The 23,707-nt window shown below is 48.2% G+C and overlaps 1 protein-coding gene across 2 annotated transcripts in view; it reads left to right on the top strand.

Annotated features, from left to right (window-relative positions):
• Window positions 1-23,707, top strand: part of NAV2 (neuron navigator 2) — a 357,485-nt gene that overhangs the window by 215,057 nt on the left and 118,721 nt on the right. For both annotated transcript variants that reach the window (XM_054586002.1, XM_054586001.1), the window contains one exon: window positions 731-1,120. In XM_054586002.1, the coding sequence (XP_054441977.1) occupies window positions 731-1,120 (390 nt within the window). The remainder of the gene's footprint in view (window positions 1-730; window positions 1,121-23,707) is intronic.

The raw sequence follows: 23,707 nt of genomic DNA, 5'->3' as shown, positions 1-23,707 counted from the left end.
CGCTCTCTGTGCGCAGTTAGACGCTCTACTGCAGCTCTGAGGAGGTAAACTGATTGTCTTGGCTGTGTTGGGGCCGGAAGGACAGTGGGCTGCCAAAGGGCCTCCCCAATGGCCAGGGACCAACTCAGTCTCCTGGCAGATGTGGGCCCATGTGATCGCAAGCCCAGGCATGCACCGCTCTTTTCCCAGCCTTTTGCTCCAAAGTTTAGTTGTCATTTTGGACCAAATGTGGGAGAAGCAAAAGTGTGAGGGAGACAGACTTTCAAGAGTTAGAAAATCGAGGCTCTCCCCACCTGCCGGTCAGGAGGGAGCTGAGGACCTGAGATACGATATTAGCAACGTCCCTGGGGACAGGGGCACCCTGCCTCTGCCAAGGAGAGCTGCGACCCAGCCTCCCGGATGAACAGGTCTGTGGGTACCTTTATGCTCACTGTTACCTGTTCGGCATTTTCTATTTCCCTCCCTGGGTTAGAAAGATTATAGTTGTTAAGATAATTTCATCAAAATGATGGCAGCGAGTACCTTCTTCCATGGGCTTTCCAGAACATTATGTGGGTGTGCGTCTTCCTCTTTCCAATTTTACCAGAGGGTGGTACATCGATGCCTGTCATTTGATCCTGTTTTTGTATATGGGAAATAATTCATAATTTAAAAAAATTAAAGAACATACAAACTGCAAAGGACTCTAGGCACATTAGGGTCTAACCCAAGGTGGCTTTCCTGTTTTTAGCACACTAGAAACCACATTTGACACCAATGTCACCACGGAGATCAGCGGACGCAGTATCCTCAGCTTGACGGGCAGGCCCACACCTCTTTCCTGGAGACTCGGCCAGTCCAGCCCCCGGCTCCAAGCAGGGGACGCCCCCTCTATGGGCAACGGGTACCCGCCGCGAGCCAACGCCAGCCGGTTCATCAACACCGAGTCGGGCCGCTACGTGTACTCTGCCCCGCTGAGGAGGCAGCTGGCCTCCAGGGGCAGCAGTGTCTGCCACGTGGACGTGTCAGACAAGGCAGGAGATGAGATGGACTTGGAAGGCATCAGCATGGATGCGCCCGGCTACATGAGCGATGGGGATGTCCTGAGCAAGAACATTCGGGCGGACGACATCACAAGCGGGTGAGTCCTCAGAGTTTGTTTCCTTTCACAGAGCTGGAGAAGCCTTGGCACCTGGTTGGGCATTTTTTGGCTGGTTGTTTTTTTGGCTTCTTTTTTTGGGGGGCCACGTCTTCAGTTCCGTTCTCTGGAGCAGATCAGACTGCCTCCTTCACTTTCTGCTGTGTACATCAAAGTCCAAGGCTATGTGGCGTGGTGGCAGTCACTCTCTGGGTGGTCCTAGCAAGGCTCCCACTGCGTCTGGAGTGGCACTTGACAACAAACCATATAGCGTCAGCTCTTTAAATCAAACCTGGCACTCGGGGTGGAATCCAGACCCCTTAGCATGGCCTGTCTGGTCCTACGGGATCCGGCTCTTACCTGACTCTTAGGTCTCCTGGTTCTCCCCCACCCCACCTGCCTTGGCTCCCCTGCTGTAGCTGCTGCTTCGGTTCTTCAGTGTCACCAAGCTCTTTCCTAACTCAGGGCCTTTGCACCATCTCTTTCTCTGCCTGGATTTTATTCTCCAGATCTTTGCGTGGCTGGTTCCTTCTCTCTGCTCCGCTGGCACCGCTTGGGAGGGGCCCACCTTGACCATTCAACTTGAAGTAGTTTATGGGGCCTTGCCCCGCACCCTGTCCTCGCCATCACCCTGTGTTATGTTCCTTTGAAAACCTATCACTATTTGAAATTATCCTGATTATTTGTTTATATTTTATAGTCTCTCTGTCCCCTCCCGTTTTCAATAATAAGCTCCATGAAGCAAGGACATTTTCTGGCTTGTTCATTGCTGAATCCCCAGTGCATTGCACACATAGGAGCTTATGAATATTGCTGAATGAATGAACACATGGATCCATGGGTGAAGGGACAAACCCAGCCTTCCTGGGATGCGATGCTGTGCAAGCCATGCTGAGGCGCTCCTCTTGTCAGCTCTACTCCCAGGTCCCTGTGTAAACTGAAGGCGCGTCTGTTTATTCCACTTGCCTGAGACTTGATCTGTTAACCTGGCTTGCGCAGAAGTTTTCCAAGATCTTTCCCTCCTCTAACATTCTGGGAGTCAAAATCGTAGGTAATAAAAACCAGGCATAAAACTCAGGCCATGCCCTGACTGGTGTGGCTCAGTAGATTGAGCACTGGCCTGAGAACCGTAAGGTTGCCAGTTCGATTCCCGGTAAGGACACGTGCCTGAGTTGTGCGCCAGGTCCCCAGTTGTGGGCATGCAAGAGGCAGCCGGTCAATGTTTCTCTTACATATTCATGTCTCTCTCTCTCTCTCTCTCTCTCTCTCTCTTCCTCCCTCCCTTCCCCCTCTCTAAAATAAATAAGTAAATAAATAATCTTTTAAAAAACCAACCAACCAACCAACCAACCACCTCAGGTCACTCATTTCCATGACCAATGATCAAGAACCTATGGGTGAGTCTGCATTTTCATCATTGAATAATAGCTAATTCTCCCACTACATACCAAGCTCCGTGCTTAGGTGCTTTATATCTATATATGTATATATAATGCATATTAAATATATATATGAGACCTTGCTCTGTACTCCCAGCAATCCTTTGAAGTAGGCGGTGTCATAATCCCCATTTTGTGCATGAGTAAACTGAGGCGCAGGAAGGCTAAATAACTTGCCCGCGGTGCTGCAGTGGTGGGGAGGCAGAGCCCAGGGCTCACGGCTCCAGAGCCCTGCTCCTTGACCGTTGAACCTCACTGTCTTGCCCAGTATCTTACTGATATATTGAAATAGCCCAGCTGCTGGAGTTTATTTCAAAATTCATTTACTTTTGCTTAGTTCTACTTGTCTGACTAGAAATGTTCTTTGACTTAATTCAAAGTTTAGACAGAGAGGTGCTTTGGCTTTCTACTTAGTACTTTTCGAACCACCCTATAGTGAAAAGGTGGAAGATAGGCGCCACCTCACCCTCACGATATAACACATCCCTGCCCTCCAGAATGACCGGGAAGGATAATGGGCCGATCAATTCAATGATCCAGTTAACTTAGCATCATTTCGTGTGTCTAGTTCTTTGTAAACATGAAAACGATAACACGCCCATTACTAAAATTAAGTTGCATGTAATTTAATCTTTTTATTATTAATTAGACAACTTTTGGTGTCCAACATGGCCTCCAGGTTATCCTTATCAAATCTCACAGTAATTTTGAGATTTTTTATCCTGTAACAGTAGTGTTTATTTCACTGCTGGATCTGTCTTTTAATCCTCAGTAGATGAAAGTCAGTGTTGGTTTTGATGTAGTATTGACAGTTTCCACAAGGTGGAGACATTGAAACACTCAAACCTGAACCTCAATGCTATTACAGCGAGACAGTCCTAGTTTCCTTGGCTGTTCCAACCCAAGGCTTTACTCCCGCTGAAAAGCACAAGTGTTTATATTTCAGTTCCTGCTTTGGGAAGTTTACATTTTTTAGCAAGTGAGATAGTTCTCAGAGCAAGTGTAGATAAAAGTGCAGACATGTAAGCACACCACCCAATTATTGAAACTAGAGAACTCTGGCCTGGTTTTTCTTCTTTCATTCCTTTTGATGCAGAAATTTACCTCCAAAATGAAGAGAGCGAGCCCAGATGGCATTTAATGCCCCTTCTAGTTGTAACATTCTGGAACGCTAGTTAAGCATGACTTCACTCTGTGGAAATGCTTGCGCATGTTTGCTTTGAGGCTAAGTTATCAGTTGGCTTTTACATGTTGAATCCAGGGCAAGCCATTTAATGTCTTTTGTACTCCTTTCTTTTTCCTTTTATAAACATGACAGGGTTGTAGGTATTGAAGGACTGGTCATTTAGTCTCTGCTCCGGAATCTGCTAAGTCAGTCATACTGCGGAGGCAACTGGTATAGCGGAAAGGAAACAGACTGAGATATCAGACAGATGGAACTTAAACCCTGATCTGCCACTTGTGAGTTCTGTGACCATAGGCATGTCATTTTACTTCCCTAAGCCTTGAAGCACAGTAATTAATGTGGTTTGTAACCTTCTACAATTAGATTTCTCTTTGAGGTTGTATCTGATGAATGGCAAATATCTGATAAAGACACAAAGTCTCAGACAGGGTCTATGTATCTTATCAACCTCAAACATCCAGGCACTTGGAAACAATGAGATGATTCAAGCTTTCATCCAGATGTTTGTTTGGCTTCGTGGGACAGCCTCGATGTATGAGTAATGCATAAATCTGTAAGGAGGCTCTTTGAGGAAAGTCCTTGTAAAAGTTTACAGCAAGTTTATTTAGAAAGCTTGGTATGGAAGTAAATTCTAGTTTCTGGAAACCTATGACCTTTGTTTTTAAAATGACACCATACCTCTGCTGGGTGTAGCGGCTAGTTTTTGTTGTCCGGAGTTCACCGTCTCCAGTGGATAGTGTGCACGCACGGCTGTGAGTATCACTCGGTGCTCCCGAAGGTGGGGCTGGCATTAGTAAGAGCCTGATGCCAAGTGCCTTTGGTCTGTGTGTGTGTGTGTGTGTGTGTGTGTGTGTGTGTGTGTGTGTGTGTGTGTGAATTAACTCTTAGTGTGCGCCAGGCATGTCTACAGACTTTACAAGTTGTCGCCTGACCTCACCACTTCCTTTTATTAGATCGGTAAATTGGGCTTTGGCTGTAGTTAGTGGGGAAGCATTTAAAGTAACAGATGAAGATGTCTCTTACCAGGTTTTGATCTGTGAAGTCAACCCATCTACTCATCTTCTAAAAATTCAGAGTGCCATGTGGTACGGAATAAAATTAAGTGGACAGACTTAGCATCCTTATGTTTGGAAAGAAGACTGCTTTTCTTTTCGAAGGAGGCACTGAGCTGTATAATCTTCTAAAGTAGGGATATACATTCCTTCCCAGAAAGAAATTGGCCATTTAAATTAAACATCAGAAATTTTTCTGACAGCCTTTGATGGCTTTGCATTGCCTGTGGGAACAGATCTTAGTTTCTTTACTGCACGTGGGAGGCTCTTTCTGGCCCTTCCCCTCAGCCGCCCTCTCTGCCTTAGCCCTGGCCACGTCCCTCCTCCCCTGCCCAGGTTCCCCACTGTTCTAGGCTACCTGCCATTTGTTACAAAGGCTGTTGCCTGCAAAGCTCTGAGCCACTTTCTTCCTGGAATCCCTTTCCCATCAAGCCCATCTAACCAACCCTAAAATAAACACCACCTCTTTGATGCCCTCTTGGACTTCCCCGGTCAGAGTTAGCTCTGTCTTATGTGTCTCTGGTGACTGTGGTTTACACCCAACCGTGTGAGCCTTTCGCTTTGCCTGGGAACCTGGTTGAGAGGGGCTGGATGGTGTGGAGGAAAGAGTATTATAAGAGGCACACAGATTTGGGATGTAGTCCTGGCTCTGCCAAATGAACTGGAACAAATTCTCAACCTTTGGGAATTAAGAGATAGGACTTGAAAAGCACCTGGCAGAGTCTGGGATGCTCAAGAAATGTGTGTTATTCCTGCTCCAAACGTGGCACTCCCAGAAGGCAGACAGAGCCTGTTATTTTTCTAAACTCAGAAACAAGTACAAATAGGCATTTAATAAATATTTTGTGAATGGCCTATTCTGCAGTCCTACCCTCACAGGACCTTGGGCTTGTATAACTTGCCACCACCAGCTGTGAAACTCAACGATTGTATTTACAGAGCCCTTGGGGGAAAGCAACTTCACCTCAGGTGTCTTTTTGCTGTGATACCTAGCTCCATCTAGTGGCCAGTATAGGATGTGATGCTGTGGTTCTGAGTGCTTCTAACTCCGAAGAGTCATTGCGTTGGTCTAAGACTGAGGGCAGAGGAAGTGGACATTGTAACAGCTGGCTTATCTTTTGAATATAGCCTGACGAGTAGTCTAGCGTGGGAGAGAAAGCGGGGTTTTGAACAGGTGATCTGCAGTGTTGACATTTTAATAGCAGAAGTTGTCCCTGTTAGGGGGCAAGGATTCCTCCGTCACCAGGTACAGTGTGTGCACTGGTGCCTGCTGGGAGACTCGGTTCCTTAGAGGTGAGGAATCCATCCTTGCTGAAGTGCCTGTAGCTCGCAGACATGTCATATAAAGACGGGGTGTGTCTTTAGTCAGCTTGGGATGCCCTAGCAAAATACTGTAGACGGGGGTCTTAAAAAACTGACAGTTATTTCTCACAGTTTTGGAGGCTGGAAATCCAAAGTCATAGTGCCACATGGTCAGGCTCTGCTGAGAGCCCCCTTCCTGGCCTGCTGTGTCCTTACATTGGCTGAGAGAAGAGGCTCCAGTGGGTCCCTCTCTTCTTGTAAGGGTACTAGTCCCATTGTGACCTCATCAAACCCATTTATCTCCCAGAGGTTCTACCTCCTAATGCCATCGTATTGGGGGGTTAGGGCTTCAGCATCTGATTTTTTGAGGGAGCAGAGGAGGACAAAAATATTTAATCGTAACAGGGTGTTCATGCTTTCAGACATCATTTACATGTGCAACACTCTGTGCTTAGGTTGCCTTTCTTATTACTGCCTACCAGATCACCTCCTTCTGGAAGCCTTCCTTGATTCTGTCCAAGCAGGGGCAGTGATTCTTTCCTCCGGGCTCCCGTGGTACCTGACATACCATAATAGTACTGGTAGCATTACATTAGAATTACAAATATCTCTGTGTGTAGCGTGCCTGTATAAAATCAGGCAAGGCACCCATACAAAAATTCTAGACTGTATCAGGGCATTGATTATGAGGAAGGGAGACCATTCCTCCCACAAACCCTGGAAGATTAAAGTCAAATCTGTCTCAGATGCTCACATGTCTTCATTGGCTAGCACAGTGCCTGCCTGGTCCTTAGTAAGTGGTCCGTAAATATTTGTTGAATAGATGCTACATTAACCTTCAGCAATTTGAAACCAGTCACCTGCCTCTGAATGAATATGTGCCTAAGATTGAAGCTCCTTGATCTTGAGGGTTCAGCCATACCAGGTAGTCTTCCTGTCCTGGGCCCTGTCTTATACTGTCCGATTATTCCAGACCTTTGGCTACCTCTGTCCCAGGGAGCTGGACGTCGACAGTACAAGAGGAAAGAGACAGCCCAGAGTCCTGGACCATGTGCCGTGGAGGGTGATGGAGATGGAAGTGCCTCTGTTCCTCTCGTTCTTCCGGCATTGACCACCATGGGACAGATGGGGGGGTGGCTGTCACGAAGCCAGCACAGAACACAGCAGGTAGCCCTGTGAGTCAAATAGACGGCGCTGCTAGCATGAAAGGCTTTCTTATCCAGTGGATGTCTCTCGTGGGCTTTCCAGGCCAGACCTGAAGCGACCTTGACAGGCTGTTGTTCCTGGCAAACTGATAGGAAGGGGAAGCCAAAATGCACCCTGGAGCCAAGACAAATGATTTTAGGCAAAGCCGTCCTGAAAGGCGCTGGGTCGTGGCAGGTTCCAGCAGGGCGTGGTGGGCAACTCAGATGGATGTGGATGGGCTCCTGTTTCTCTGGGGGGTGTCTCAGAAATGACCTTGGCTTGTGCAGCTTGTGGAAGGCTTGGGAGTTCCAGGTTGCCAGTCAGCCAGCCACTGGGTGGGTCTCAGTGGGGTTAGAAAGGTTTGACTGTCATGGAAAAGGTAACAACTCAGCTCTGTAGACAGATCTTTGGGGCCTTGGGCAAGTCACTTGCCCCTAAGGCACTACTGTCCTCTCTCTCTCTCACACACACACACACACACACCCCACCACCACCGCTGCCACCACCAACAGCAACAACAAAAACAACAGCAGGGCTACAGTAAGGAGCCTCAGGCTCAGAGCAGCCCAGTAGGTTAGAGAAGCGGCTGGGGCAGGTCCCAGCCTAGGGGTCTTTCTACAATGTTTCTTCTGCCTTCAGCTTTCTCACTGACAGGTCTTACCCATGCATGAATTCACAGAAACCCTAAGTACCACTTCCTGTCTGATATTTTTCCTTGAAGTTAAATATCCTGGGAAGATACAGTGGCCCCTGTTTTCATAAGCAGCTCTGTGGGCAGATTAAACAAGCACAGAGAGTCACACAGGGAACAGGACTAATTTCCTCAAGGACCGCACGACAGGTGACACCTTCCCCGCATGGCTGTGACGTCATCTGACATGGGCGGTTTGGCTGAGTGCGGGCTCTGGCTACCCATGCCCGTGGTCCCTGATGGCTCGGGAGGCATCAGTTGTGCGCTGCCGCTTCTTCCATCCACAGTGAGCCCACTTGATTTATGGAGTGTGGGAAATCTGTCAGCCCTTATCGGCAGCTGGGTAGGCACTTTTATCAGAGCAGAAAGAACGATGGGGCTAACAGCATGCTGAAAGTGGAGATTGCCCGCCGTTCCCAAGCCTGCCCTCGCCACTGTCGGTGGCTATGGCTTTAGCAGGCAGAGACCAGGATTCAAAAAAGATTTGCTGGCCAGCAGCCCGTGGAGAAATGAAGTGTGGTCCCACTCTGACATGGGCAGCCCAGGCTGCCACTCGTAACAGCCTAATGATTTATGGGGAAGAAAGGAAAAAGGGGGTGTCTCATCTTCCCAGGAAACCAGGCTGAGGCCTGGACTTAAATATACAGGCTGAGGCCTGGACTTAAATATACAGGCTGGCTCTGAGATTTGAATCCTGAGGGGAAGGAAAAGGAGAAGGGAACAGATGTAGGTGCTTTAGGAGAAGGTCCTACCTCAGTCCTACTCAAGTGGTCCTTACCGCCTGCCCTCAAATCCTTGGCGACATCCTTCTGGTCCCAAAGCTTTCCAAAACACGGGCTCCGCTGGAGTTGGAAACTGGCAGGCATTCCTTTGGCCGGCCTTCTGAGGAGGCTCCAGGCAAAAGGCAGTACAGTTCCATTTAAAAGTGTTTATTGAATTTGCTGTGTATTGGAGGCTATGCCAAAGGCCCTGAGGCCAAGGGAAATGAATAAGACCCAGTCCCCAAGATCCTAACACCACGGACGGAAGCTCATGGAACAGGGGTGTGTGCAGCTCAACTAGAGGAGCAGTGAGCTGCAGAGACCAGTGGAGAAGCAGTGAATTCTGGAGGGATGACTAATGGGAAGTAAAGAGCCTACTGTGAGCAGGGGCCGTGGGAAGAGTGTGGCTGTGATGTCTGACCCAGATTCCAAAGCTGGCGTGAGCACCGCTCTTAGCTGTGTGTCCTGGAGTGAGCTGGTTATTTTTCCCCTGCCCCTCCCACAGGGTTGCGGGGCTTCCAGAAGATTGTGCCTGGACAGAGCACTCGGCAGATGTCACTACCAAAAGGTCTTCCAGCAGTCGCAGTGGCATCGTCAGGACATATGAGCTGGGCCTTGAAAGATAATAAACATGTGACCAGGCTGACTAAGGCTAAGAGCAAGGGCATGAGGACCTGTGGACGTGGGATGTGTTTTTATGAGAATGGTGTCTGGGATGGATTGGATATTCAAGAGAGGAGCTGGGTGGTCTCAGGTCAGCAGCTATTAGGGTCCAGGGAGCGGGGATGCGGTTCTGTGTAAGGCCAAGGCCCTGGGAACAGGCGCGCAGGGGATTTAGAGGGACTTCTCACATTTAGCTCAGCCTGACTTGGGGGCCCGTCTGACAAGGAGCACGAAGGTGCTGGAGAGATGAGGGCAACGCCCAGGTTCCAGCCTCTGCTGACACTGAATGGGTATTAGTTGACTTCCATCCTCAGTGCCCTCCTTTTGTTTCCAGTGTTTCCCTCTTGCCTGCTGGCACCATCCAGTCCCTCTGATGTCTCAGCCTTCAGGGACCACAGCAGCCCAGACCCGGTCCATGGCTGGCTGAGTGTTTAAGCAGAGTACGTGGCAGCCTATAGAACGTACTTCTGGGGGCTTTAGGAAAACCTGATCCCACAGCCCTGGAGAAGCTTGGGGCCCAGTGTAGGCGAGTGCCCTGTGTTTGGGCACTTAATTCTAACCCAAGGCAGGTGGTAATAAATATTACCATTGAGAGGCACAATGGGGGTACTCCACAGGGGACCTGAGAAGAGAGCAAGCTCCATGGGGCCTTTCATGTTCTCACTTTTTCCTTCTGGGAAGCCAGCTTCCCTCATCTGCAGATGAAGATAATAATGCCCAGAGTTGCTGTCCCCGAGAGAACACATGCAAAATGCTGGGTTCGGTGTCTGGGGCATTGTCGATCCTTCCAAATCATCCTCGTCCATGACGATGCTGCAGCCAAGACTAAATGGGATATGACGTATGTGTAAGACCTAGTGCCAGGCTTGCTGCAGTGTAAGAGCACTCAGCACGAGTATGTCTCGTCCCCTTCCACCCTCGCTCCTCACCAGACCCCAGGGCAACACCTCCTTCCAGTGAGAAGGGTTTGGGATGAGACCATAGCTGACACTCATGTGGCCAATATGAATCCCCTGAAACGCTCCAGCCAACTGTCACTGCGCTGGGCTTGGGGACCCTGCTGTGAGGGATCAAGATGAGCAAGGCCCTCCTCTCCATCCCGTCCCCGCCCCGCACTGCCTGCTGCCTGGTCCAAACAGACTGTAGACTTCGGGCCCTGTCCAGGGCTCTTCATGTGGGCATCACCCAGGTGTTTGACAAGGGAAATTCCACCTTGTATCCACTGATCAGTGCTATAGAGAGACTGTATTTTAGTTATTTCAGGTCAACAAATATTTAACAAGCATCTCCTTTGACCCAGGCTGTGCTCTGGGGTAGGACCAACAAGGCGTGTTCTTCGGGCCACACTCGTTGGCTCTCCTTATTTTGGGGGCTCACTTTTGGTCCTTGGAAGTTCTCCTCACGATAAACTTGGGACTGGTGCGCTCACAGTTACTGAGAGGCATGCACTCACACATGCAGGAGAGACGGCTTCCACCTCTGTAGCTCCCAGGGGAGGGCAGGGGAGTGCTGTGCCCCCTCTGTGTGCTGAGCATCTTACCAAACCCCCAAACCCTGGCTTTATAGGATGTCTTTTCATTTGGCTAATAAGGAAAATGAAAACCCAAGATGATGATTGTCACTTAGTTGTTTTAAGCTCATGGAAGAGATGAAAAAGATGGCCTATCATTTTGTTGTTTCTTTCTCTTTGTGCACTGGAATTTCAATGTGACTTGGGTGCCTTTGTTGTTTTGCTGGATATTAGTTGGATATTCTGTCCTGTGTCCTTCAGAACCTCCCTCTTTGCTGCGGTGTCCTAGTCAGTAGGCCCCTCTTTCTCTGCTCAGTGCTTTGCAAATGTACCTTGAATGGACAGAGCTGAGATGTCACCAATAGACCCCTAAGGTCCTATTTGTCCTGGTAAGCTTTTGTATAGTTTTGTTAAATTTTTGTATACCTCCCTCAAGAAAACACAGTCCATAAATATATACATATAGTTTATCTTAAGCATATAGATCACTGAAAAAAAAAATACCCTTCCCAGTTATTTTTCAAGGGTCAGCAGCTACAGAGTGGCTCAGCAGATTTATGATGGCAGGGTTACAGGATAGCAAGTTCGAGTTGAGGTGAATACGAAAAGAAACATTTGGATGAGGTTGGGAGTATTTGGCCCTGAGACAGTAAGCCCATGTTGAAAGACTCAAAAAGAAAAGAAATAAAAAAGGCCACATATGCCTGTACTCAGATCAAGATAAGAAACTGAAGTTCTGTTGAGGACTCCCGATCCTCTCGTGACGCTGCTCTGCAGTGGTAGAGTGGAAGAAGCTTCAGACGTAGAGCCAGAAGACCAGACTTCCCATTCCTCGCTTGCCAGCTGTGTGCCCTGAGGGAGGCGGCTCCCTTTTCTGAGCCTGTGTCCCATCTCTTAAATGGGAACCTACTTCTTAGATGTGTGGTGAGAAAGAAAGGAGGTAGGACTTATAAAGTGTTTGACGCCCAGAGAATGGTAGTTCCCTTTAGCTTCTCAGAGCTATTTCCTCCGTTTGCCACCCTAATCCTTTATTGTGCTTAGAATAGTCACTAAGCTGATCTCATGCTGTTTCTTATTCTTGAGAATGTTGACCAAATATCTGCTGTCTGGGCCAGAGTCGGTCGTATTAGTCAGGGTTCTCTAAAGGGAAAACATTGCAGTGTAAGTCCAAAGGCAGCCTGAAGGCAGAATTCCCCTGTCCTTGGCGAATATCAGCGGATTTTTTTTCTTTCTTCAACTGATTGGATGTGGCCCACCCATGTGATAAAGGCTGTTTTACTTAAAGTTTACTGAATTAAATGTTAATCTCTAACAAATACCTTCACAGAAACATCTAGACGAGTATTTGCCCAAATATCTGGTGTCATGGCCTAGCCACACTGACGCACAAAATCAACCCCCACAGTCTGTGAGTAGGCCTCACAGTATGATCCGTGGGAATGAGTCGCTTGGGCTGGGAGGCAGCTTACCTGTGACCCAGAGACACAGAGCAGTGCATCAGCTTGTAGAAACATCTGCAAGGGCTCAACGCTAATGCATCTTGCCTGGGATATGACCGCAAATCAAGAATGCCTTGGAAGAATCATTGCATCGCTTCCAAAATCCCCAGGGTCCTGATAAGAAATCTCCTTGAGAAATGGAGATTTCATCTTTTCTTCTTAATCCCCAAATAACTGCGGAAGGAGACAGGCGCCCTGGCATGGACAGCTCTGGAGGGCGGATGATTTTTGAGACCCCGAGTACAATAAGATCCCAAGTCTAAGGAGATGCTCGAGTCTGTCTCCAGAGTCTTCTAGCTATAAATCAAGCCCACGTCCACTTTTGGATATTGGGACAAGTGGGAGACAGGGGTCTGCGGTTGGCTCTGCTGTATCGTTGGAGTCCAGCTCCCAGTTCCCAGAACTTTGTGCTTATAGTCGTCAGGTCATCTGTTTTGAAATGAGAAATCTCACAGACTTGAACAGTGAAGTTGAAAGGGTGAACTTGTCAGAAACACAGGACAGAATAAATGTAGTGCTGGGTCTGAAGGAGAAAGGCCAAAGAGAAGTCACCTAACAGTGCCTGCTAACACAGGTCCTTGGGCCTGGCCTGCGGCAGGCGCTCTGTCATTCCCAGCAGCCCAACTGCTGTTGAGTCTGTTACATGTTAGGCGTCGTGTTGAGCTGTTTACATGTAATGTCTCACTTACTTTTATACCAGTTTTTTGAGAAAAGAGAGTCTGTTTTTCATCTTCTTTTTACGGTTGAGGAGGCCAGGATCAGAGATGGTAGGCACGTTGCATGAGGAGGTCACACAGGTAGTAACTGCCCGTGTCCATCAGGGCTGAATTCAGAGCCCTTGCGCCAGGACCCTGCAGCGGGCCTTTTCACTGCAGCCAGACCCCATTCTCTGGATGGATGGAAGGCAAGGCAATAAAGGAAGAGAGGGCGCTTTCTGGACATTGGAAGCCCTAGCTAGCCCCCATGCCATTTTAGCAAGCCATGAAAAGCGCTAAAAGGTGGTGGTCAGAGGGCAGGGCCCAGACGGCTGTGTTGCATGAGAACTTTGAAGCTACCTGGGCAATGCGTGTTCAAGGACCGTGGAGGCTGGCGGAGGCAGCGGCCATGGCGAGTAACTTACTTTTGCCTCGGAAGCATTATTATGTGTTTCATGTCAATTAAATAGCGCAGGTCTTTACTGCAGCATTAGAAATACTTGTGTCAACATTCCCCAGGTGCTTGTGCAGAAAGTAAATGGGGGCAAAACCCGTTCCAGGGATGCTGGAAATGAAAACCAATGAGGTGGTCAGCAGCAGGAAGGTGCCGATCCAGAGCCTGTTGTGCGTGGTGACATACTGAAGGGCCTCGCCACAGCACAGCTTCCTGTTGTCAAGTCTCACGGACATGGGCATTTCAGCCACCTATGGCTTCCAGCCTCTGTAGATGCGATACCTGAGCTTCTCTGAGGAAATGCTGCTCTCGCAGCCCCTGACCCATTGCGAACCCCAACAAAACCCACAGCTCTGTGCTCAGCACCACCTGAAGAGCTCAGAACCATGCATGGCAAGTTAGAGCTTTATTAATCGAGTGACTTTTGCTTTACGCTGTGGGAGTCGTTAATTAAAGCCACTCAACCACTGAGTTGGGAGAGAGGGAGGGAGACCAATATTGGGGACCGCTAACAGACTGGCTCCCTCGCTCCTGTGCAGGCTGATGTAGCTATTGTAAAAGTTGACACAGACTTGACGATGGAATAAACCATTCACCAGAGATGTGTATGTAGTTCCTTGGGAACAGTTTTCATTTGATGTCCTGCAGCCAGGCCCTCCGGGTACAAAGAATGTGCCTAGCCTGTGACCAAGCCTAAGCATTGTCTCATTCCGTCCTCAGTAGCCTATGTGGTGTTCTGTCCCCTCTCCTGGCGAGGAGGCAGCAACTTGGAGCGCAGTGACTGTCCCGTGGTCACAGAGCAGGGAGTCCGGGAGCTGGGACTCAGGCAGGCAAGCGGACCACGGCGTCAGAGCACAGCCACAGTGTTCCAGGGTATTCACTGAAGCTGCATAAACATGTCAACAATCTAACTCCTCTTTTTTCCCCCCAAACCTGTTTCTCTGCCTGTGTTCCCACATCCATTTCTCTCCCATAGCCAGAACCCAGAAAGGATCTCAGACTCTTCATTCCCTTTTTCCTGGCGCCCTGGCCCGGAGTTGGATGGATTCTCTCTCTTCAGTATCTCTCTCCATGTCCTCTCTAGTCTCGCTGCTCACGTTTCTCCCCGAGATGACTGTGTTGCTTTCCTTGCCTCTGACCTCAGTGCCCATCTAACAGATGCACCTTACCTGTTAGTGAGAAAAATCTTTCTAGAGTATAACTCTGATTCCATTATCACCTGGCTCCATGTTGCCTGCTTGGTAAGCTCTGTATTTTAGTTTCTATTGCTGATTAACAAAGGATTCCAAAGTCTAGCTGCTTGAAACCTGCATTCTATTATGCTTCCAGGATCTATGCATCAGGAATTGGCACGGGTACAGTGGAGATGGCTCATCTCTGCTCTGCCTCACCTACAGCCTCAGCTGGGAGGCCCTTGGTGCTGGAGCTGGCTTGATAGCTGGGGGTCCACGTCCCTCCAAAGCTTGTTGACTTACGTAACTGACACTTGGTCCGCAACAAATCAGAAGTAGGACACCCACAACCTCTCCATGTGGCTTGGCTTCCAAAAACATGGAGGCCTTAGGATGGGTGGATTTCTTACCTGGGAGCTCAAGCCCCCCCAGGCAAGTGTTACAATGACCAAAGTGAGGCTGCATTGCCTTTCATCGCCTGCCCTTAGAAGTCACCGAGTGTCACTGTCACCATAGTAGATGAATCAGAGCAGTCACAGCCCTCCCGATTCAGGAGGAGGGAACCTAGGTCCTAGTTCTCAGTGGGGGAGTGGCACGGTCACTGTGAAGACCAAGTGGGATAGGAGATGTTGCTGTGGTCATCTTTGGAAAATACAGCCTGCCGTCTCCCTCCTGTCTATTGCCCAGCATGACACACAAGGCCTCTGTGCCCCCACATCGGCATGTAAGCCCCACCAAGGCACAGACCTTGTCTGTTACACTGACCACGGACCTCTGGTGCCTAGCACAGTGCGTAGCACAGAGTAGGCCCTCCTTTCCCTTTGGGGATCTAATGAGCCATCCACTTGCCTAGACTCACTTCCGTTACTTCCTGCATCCCCTCACTGCCCGCCCCTCCCCCACTCCCATCCTGGTCCTGCCACTTGGACCACTGACATTTTCCTTGATACAGATACCATGCTCTTACAACTCTGTGCCTTTGCATGGGACTGTTCATTCTCTCTCTCTCTCTCTCTCTCAGTCCCTCTGCACTCAGTTGCCATCCACCTGCCACAGTCCTTTAAGAATCTGCTGAAGCCAGGAAGCCGCCTTCCCGGGCAACCCCAGACATCGGACCTCCCTCCTCTGGGCTCCAATAGCTGGGACTACCTCCCAGATGGCTCCTCCCAGTTTTTTTGGCTTTGTCTCTGCAACAGTCTCCTTGATCAAGATATCCTTGAACAGAGGGATTAGGGATTGTGTAATTTGACCCCTGCATTTCCAACCCCTGCTGGACGTGCTAGGTGTGCTTACTAATGTATGTAGAATGAAGGGGGAGACAGAGAACAGTAGTAACTCACAGTGATAATGTCAGCCAGTGTTTGTCAAGTGCTTCTCACGTGGCAGGTACCTTCATGTGTTATCTCATTGAACTCTTAGAGAAATCCTAGGAGGCCTATAACATGCTGTCATCCCCATTTCACAGATGTAGAGACTGAGGATGGGAGAAGTCACTTGCCCAAGATCATTCAGCTCTATTATGAAGTGCAGCCAGTGTTGCCGCAAACTTGAGGACCCAGCAATTGAGATCCAAGCCCCTTCTTGTTGGGTGCTGCCACCTGCTGGGTTTTAGGCTCTGAGGCCCAGACGTATATCTACGTTCTAGAGAGCTCTATAAATCCTAACGTTTAACTGGATTAATAGAATAATGTGGGAAGCAACAGAGTATCTGCAAGTGAAACAAAGCCTGTTTTGTTCTCAGTGACAGGTTTTAAGGGGTTCAGAATAAGGCTGAGAGGTTTGTTTAGGGAAAGCTAACAAGGAAGGCAAAGGGTTCACAACATAATAGAAATGCCTATAGAAAGTAGATCTACTTGGTGTGGAAAAATCTTAGAAGAGCATAGGTCCCAGATGACCAAACTTGAACCGCAGGTGGAAGTCAGACTTAAATTTTTTATTTCCTAAACACCGGGATGACCATTAATCAGTGTAAGGAAAAATATGCTGAAAATTAGATCTGTCCAAAGCAGGCTGGGCTTTTTTGCAAGGACATGAGCCTCATGTTCCTGAGAGTAATCAAGCAGAATCTGGGAAACTGTGTGTCCATGTGTTACAGAAGGGATTTCTGCCTGAGATGTGAGGCTGAGACGTGGCCTTTCCTGGTTCTCCCTGGTCTAAGATTCAGGGTGTCCACGTTCCCACAGGAATCCCCAAGGTGTGGATCCCAATGGACCAGAGCCAGGCGTTGTATTCAGGAATAAGAGGTCTCTCTCAGGTTTTCACAGATCACACCAGCCTCAGGGTGGTAGCAGGGCACCAAAGATGTTCTTACCCACATCCCCTTTTAATAAACACAAAAAATTGTGCACACTTCCTTCCCCTGCTGCAGGTTCTAATCTGGAACATACCGGGGTTTGGAGGCAGGGTGGGCTCCCTCCGGGTCTGCACACCAGGCGAGCTGTTGGTAAAAGTTACACTCTATAGGTTGTATAGTGCAAACGATAGTTATTTGAAGTGTAAAAATGTTCCAATATTGAATACACTCACTCTAAGTGGGCAAGGTCTAGGAACTGCAGCTGACCTATATCCCATTCTTGCGAAAATAGAAACATTTGAACAAGTTGAAAAGTGAGAAACATAATGTCAGGGACCCTGTTCTTTTGTCTGTGAACACAAACAGCTGTCCTGACTCCAGTTCCCTCTGCACCGATAGAAGGTAACTTGAGTATCCTGTAGGCAACCAGCTTCTTGATTCCTGCCCCTGAGGTCGCTGGCCTGCCTGCTGGCTCCCAGCTCACCTGCCCTTCCTGCCAGCCTGCAGCAGCTGCCACTGGGGGACCCCTGTCACTCCCCGATGGCACTGTCCTGTGCCACAAGCCAGCCGATGTGTCTGGGTGCTTGGCCGCTTTTCTTCTGTGTTTCTCGTGCCCAAGTTGCCTTCAGAGCTTCAGCTGCCTCCTTGCTACAGGGAGGGACATGCTCATCAACACAGTCTGTGCTACCTGCCCCTCTTTCAAAAATGCCTGTGGCAACATCCAGGCCCCTACATGTTGAAATTCTAGGAGGAAACAGTCTTGCCTGTCAGGCAGAGCTCCCTGCTCTACTTGTTTCACTTTTTACTCTTTTTTAAAAAGTTACGGACAACAGGGAATTTAGCCCATTGCTCCTTCTGGGGGGCCGGGCTCGGCTTCAGCCATGCTGTGTGTCCCCTGCATGGGACCTAGGACTTCTCCCTTCAGACCTTTTCTTTCCAGCTTCCTGGAAGGCCCCCGTCTTCTAGACATCTTCCTTGGAGCCTTTAGGTAACATAGGAATAGTATTTCTATTTTCTCTAAATAGATGCAAGAGTAGCTCATATCTGTTTTAATTCCCTAAATGCCAAACACATATAATTTACATAAAAACAACTTAATTCTTGGTTATTATTTTTTTTCATTTAGTCCACCAAGGACATTTATTAGGCATCTAAAGAGTTCTGGGCACAGTTCTAGGGACTGGGGATAATGAAGCTAAAAAATTGGTCTAAAAATAATAATAATAGTCCATTTTTATTGAACTTATTGGGTGAGAGGCTGGAGCACAAGGAGACAGAGAAGCAAATAATTAAAATAAAATGTAAGATAAGGGAGCCAAGCCTCAATCTTATCATAAAAGATTGAGTCAACTCAGTAAATGTATTGAACACAAAAGCATATTAAAGTAAAAACACATCAGTGGCTACTTCTTGGTTGTGTTTCCTTGGGCAAATCATAGAAAACCCTCTGAGTATCAGTCCTACATCTGAAAAATTATTAGACCAAGTAATCTTTAAACATTGCCCTCTGCTACCCAGATCTAATACTCCGTAGTTCCCTGAGGTGATGTAAAATTAGTATTTTTCTTAATGCCCGGGTGCCTATGAGGTGAAGTTGTGGAGGTCCAGCCTTTTCAGTCTGGTGTCTAAGGATGGGGAGGCGCCCTGTATTTTGCCAGTCAGAGACTCGACGAGGCAGCGTGTGGCGGAGCGAGGACACCACTCGTCAGTGAGGAGACTAGCCTGGCGTTTCCGTCGCTGCGGAGCACAGCGTCTGTTTTCTGGAGGTTGTATATGTCAGACCCCACAGGCGCTTTTTAGAACACACTTTTACGAGTCTTAGCAGAGAAGGGCATTTTCCTGTGGCTCACCTGGGAGGGGCTGGGGCATGACCTAGGCTATGCCCAACTGGAGGCTGGGATGCTTTTTCTCTTTTCTGGTGGCCTGTACTTTGCATAAGATGCCTTTTCACTTTAAAATTTTGTTCTGCTTTTTTAAGAATTTCTGTCATGGCCTGTTTTAGTAGGATTATTCAGTGCAGCTTTTTTGGGGGCGGGGGAGGGAGGTGGAACCCCAAAGCAGCAACCATGAGATGTGCCTCCTGGCTCAGGGCACGGAAGGGCCCCATCTGCACTTTCTCAGGCACAGCCTTATTTCCTTCATGGGAATACATCCTGTGTTACTTTTGCGGGTGCACAACACATTTCTGGATAGTCTTTCTCCATGTGGAGGCCTGGTGCTTAAGTAGTTCCAAATCTGAACTCTGCAGGAGAGAAGTGGTTGGTTCCCACCCTCAAGAATTTTACATCAGTTTTTTCAAACTTAAAAAAAAAAAAATGTAGCCCTGATTGGACTACTCAGTTAGTTAGAGTCATCCTGTGCATCAGAAGGTTGCAGGTTTGACCCCTGGTCAGAGCACATACCTGGGTTGCAGGTTTGATTCCCAGGGGGCACATACTGGAGGCAACCGATCGATCTCTCTCACATTCATGTGTCTCTCTCTTTCTCCCTTCCTCCTTCCCTCCCTCTCCATTCTTCCTCTCTTCCTAAAAATTACTAAACATATTTTAGGGTGAGGGTTAAAAAAAAAATCTCATACCCCTTTATGCTTAACTTACGTTACTTTAACATCACACTTTGAATTGGGTGGGGGCGGGAGGTGGTGAGAGTAAGAATAGGTGTGACTTTTGAAAATTGCTCTGCCTTTAGTAGTTCCATACCAACCAAAATTTGGTCACACTTTACATATACACTACAGTATTGAAAAACTACTGGGCCTTTTTATTTGTTGGTTTAGAATGGTACATTTATAGCGTCAAATATGCTTGGTTAAACTCCTTCCCCACCCCAGAAATGGGCCCACGGCCACTGAGAGCCAGGGCTCCAGGCCCCCTGGGTTCTGTTTCTGAAGGTGGCCCAGGGCATGTGAACATGTGGAAAAGTGAGCAGCTGTTGTGTCTACTGGATTTAGTGACAGGTAATTTGAGCATCCTGTGGTCACCTAATTTTGCTTAATCCTTATGCTTGAAGGCCGGCGGGGGGGGCAGGGAAGGCAGGGGGTGGGGTGGGTGGGGGGGGGGGTGTGTGTGTGTGTGTGTGTGTGTGTGTGTGTGAAATACACATAATTTCTTTGCATTGGTAGTACATTTATTGAATCCCATTTAGAATGAGTGTCCAGAACAACAATTTCTTGATGAAAATGTTACCTCGTAGAAATTTCGCATCTAAGGCCACCTGATGAATTCACTGTACATTTTAGATCATTTGTGTTGGCCCAGGTATGTCTGTGTCAACTATCTAATTTTCTTGTCCCAACCCAAGGGGCACCTTCTCATCCTTCAAGATGCTACTTGAGGGCTCCTTCGTCTGAGAAGCCCTGTCTGGCCCCCTCTCTGCTCTGGCCCCTGCTGAACCCCATGCAAACATCTACAGGTCTGTTCCCCCGACCCAGGCACTGACGCTCATCAAGGTCAAGGACTGAGCCTGATTCCCAGCAGACAAGTCAATGCCTGCCTCACAGCAGAGGCTACACACATGTTCACTGAACAATGACACCACCTCAAAATGTGCACCATCTCTAGGGCAACAGCCTGCATATGGCTCTAGTGCAGCCTCTCAGCTGCTTCTGGAAATCCCTGCTGAGGTTGGGGGCCTGCTTTATCGCCCCGTTTGCAGCGGGGAGGGTTAGTCACCTTCTCACTCCACTGTTCTCAGTGCATCTTGACATTTCCTGCAGCTGCCGTCTAGGTAAGACAAGGTGAAACTTGCAAGAACATAAACCAAAGTGCCAGCTGGCTTCTCTCAGTTTCATGGTGACTACAGTTGTTACCTGGGGGTGTCTGCATGAACCAGACAAGGGAGAGACACTGGATGTCTGATTCCCACCCCTGGGGTTGCTAGTCATCTTTGTACGGGAACAGGCAGCCCTGAATACCATCATACATTCCGCTGACCTAACGGAGACGCATACTTGTGTCTTGGAGCACTCTGGGAGTGGGAGGTCATGTCGGAAGTCACAGGAGCAATAAGGTGTAGCAGGGTCCAGAAGACCGGTGAGCATGTCTCGGAGCGTAACAAGTACCTGGAGGGAAGGGTTCTGCTGACAGAGCAGAAGGCTCTCCAGGATGTTGCCATCTATCTGTGATGTCTCTGCTGAGCCTCCCAGGCGTTGCCCACGGTCCTCTGTGGTCAGCACACCTGGCGCAGCTCACTCATGTCCCCTCTCCGTCTGGACTTCCACAGTTGTATTGCTCTGAGGACCATCAGCTTGTATGTCCAAGACCATGAGTAACTGATATTTTGGAAAAACCTTGGAGTCCTAACCACTGTCGTCAAGCCTTAATCTGAGATGGAGGGGCCGTCGGGGATCAGGTAGAGTTAACATGCACATTGTCTCCTGAGCCCAGAAGGCCGGGGCTAGTCCTGGTGAGCGTGTGAAATTTAAATGACCATTATCCTGTAGTCACATCATGGTGACTGTTGAGCTTTTAGAAAACGGAGGCCAGTCTGGCTCCCAGTTCCTCCGTCCAGGTCTCAAGATTTAAGGCAGCGTTTCTGACAGCTTGATCCTTACTAGCTGCAAGAAATGACTTGCATGTCTGTTAAAAATGCAGGTTTGGGGGAAGGGAAAAATAGGACAAGAATGGCACTTTTAGGGTAATAAAACTATATCTGTATGATAATGCGATGGTGGATACGTGACATTATGTATTTGCAAAAACCCATAGAGCTATACAACATGGAGTGAACCCTGAGGTAAACTATGGACTTTGGTTAATAATAATGTGTGGATATTATTAATAATATTAATATTACTAATAATTAACATTAGTTATTAGTGTCAGATAATTATCAAATAATAATGTGTCTATCTGTTCATCGGTTTCAAGAAATGTGTCACACTAATGCAAGATGTTAATAATAAGGGAAACTGGTGGTAGGAGAGAGGGGTACATGGGAACTCTACTTTCTCTGTGATTTCTCTGTAACCCTTAAAGTGCCCTTAAAAAAGTAAAGTCTGTTTCAAAATGCAGGGTTTGGGCCCCACTAATGACATTCTGGCTCTGTGAAGCTGGGGTTTTGAAAAGTGCAGTTTTTTCTCGGGTTCCCCAGATGACTCAGGTGTATTCTAAAGGTTTGAGAATTCCTGGATATCAGTCAATCTCCTTTCACCATCTGTTTCATTCCAAGAAGGAGCTTAAAGGGGCTTTGTCTAGAGTACTGTCTCCTGTGTGTTAGAATGTGTTTCATCTTTCAGTAGGTGGACAAAAAGCTTCCTGCTAGCGCGAGAAATGCTTGCTGCCATGCCGCACTGACAGCTGAACCACAATAAAGGGAATCCGGGCCAGACCAAATTCCAGACGCCGGGACTGTCCAATTTCCAGAGCGTGCAGCCTTCCTGGAGAAGACTGCGCTGCCGCCTCCCATTTCAAACAAGCATAGTTAGGGGTTAGGATGAAAATTGTGCCTGTGTGTATTGATTTACATAGGAGCGATAAATCCATTATTGGTATAATCCCCGGCTCTGGATGATTGTGTATTTTATTAGCAAAATTGTAGATCTTTTTATTAAAATGTTTTGGAGTTGATACGTACCTAGATCCTTAGGCATGCTAAACCAAAATGCTGTGGAAATTCGCACCCCATGGAATTCTGTTAAACTTGTGAAAATTCACCTGGTATTCTTGTGAAAGACGAAGGGAACTTGGCATCATGTTTTACTGTCATGCAAGAACTTTCCCATTTGCTCAATCTCTCCTGTGCTAGAAGTTTGGCAAGAGCAAGCCCAAACCCAAAGCAATGGTGAGGTTGAGTCTGTGTGCTAAAATGCAGGGTGACATGTGAGTTATAGCAATGCTGTGTCCCATGGCTGAGTCCCCTTAGAGCAAACACAACCAAGAGTCTTGGTATGTGGAAACTTGCAGAATACGTTGAAAGAACCAACTCAGCCAGGATCCACTTCCCCCCAAACTCAGGAGAGGGACTGCTAACGTGGGGTCCGGAGAGGGGATCTCTGAACCAACCTAGACCAGATGCACGTTTTGTGTGATATGTGAGGTGTGGCCCAGTAGTTTACAGCAGGTTCTCTAAAGGGTCCATCACTTAAGATTTAGGAATTTCTGCTTTAGATAATGGTCTCTAAATTGTTTTGGTTGTGTAAAAAAGAGCTTGTGTTGGTTTCTTAAATATACACGTGCCACGTTACTGAAATATTGTGTAAACTGCAACATTAAAAGGGACATGATAAGAAATAAATCTATCTAGAAGCACTTTAGTTTTCACTCCCTGGGGGCCATCTTCTGTCCTTCCCCCCCTCCTGCCCCTACAGAGGCCAGTGCTTCCCACTCTCTAATGTACACGAGAACCTCCTGGCACCTTGCTGAACGGCAGTGTTTGATTCAGGATGTCTGGGATACTGCAGTTCTAAAAGGTTGCCAGGTGATGCCGGAGCTGCCAGTCCATGGCACAGATTTTGAGTGGCAGGTAGAGGGTAAGGCACATGTCGAGTTTTGTCACAATGATCCCAGCAGTGTGCCTTTGCGGCACTTAACTTTAGGAAATAAAGTCTGTGGCACATTCTCTCCCCACCCCCAAGTGAGGCTTCAAGGGGGCCCCCTGAGACCCTTTGACTCCTCCTTTACTCAGGCTTACCTTTTCCTGCCGCTACCTCTGTCCCCGTGGCCTGCCAGCACTGAGCTCTTGTCTGACT

Source organism: Pteronotus mesoamericanus, unplaced genomic scaffold, assembly GCF_021234165.1.
Source record: "Pteronotus mesoamericanus isolate MK-2021 breed Mesoamerican mustached bat unplaced genomic scaffold, CSHL_Meso_final contig_90, whole genome shotgun sequence".
Lineage (NCBI taxonomy): Eukaryota > Metazoa > Chordata > Mammalia > Chiroptera > Mormoopidae > Pteronotus > Pteronotus mesoamericanus.
Note: the sequence above shows the minus strand (reverse complement) of the source record. Positions and strands in the feature narration are given on the sequence as shown.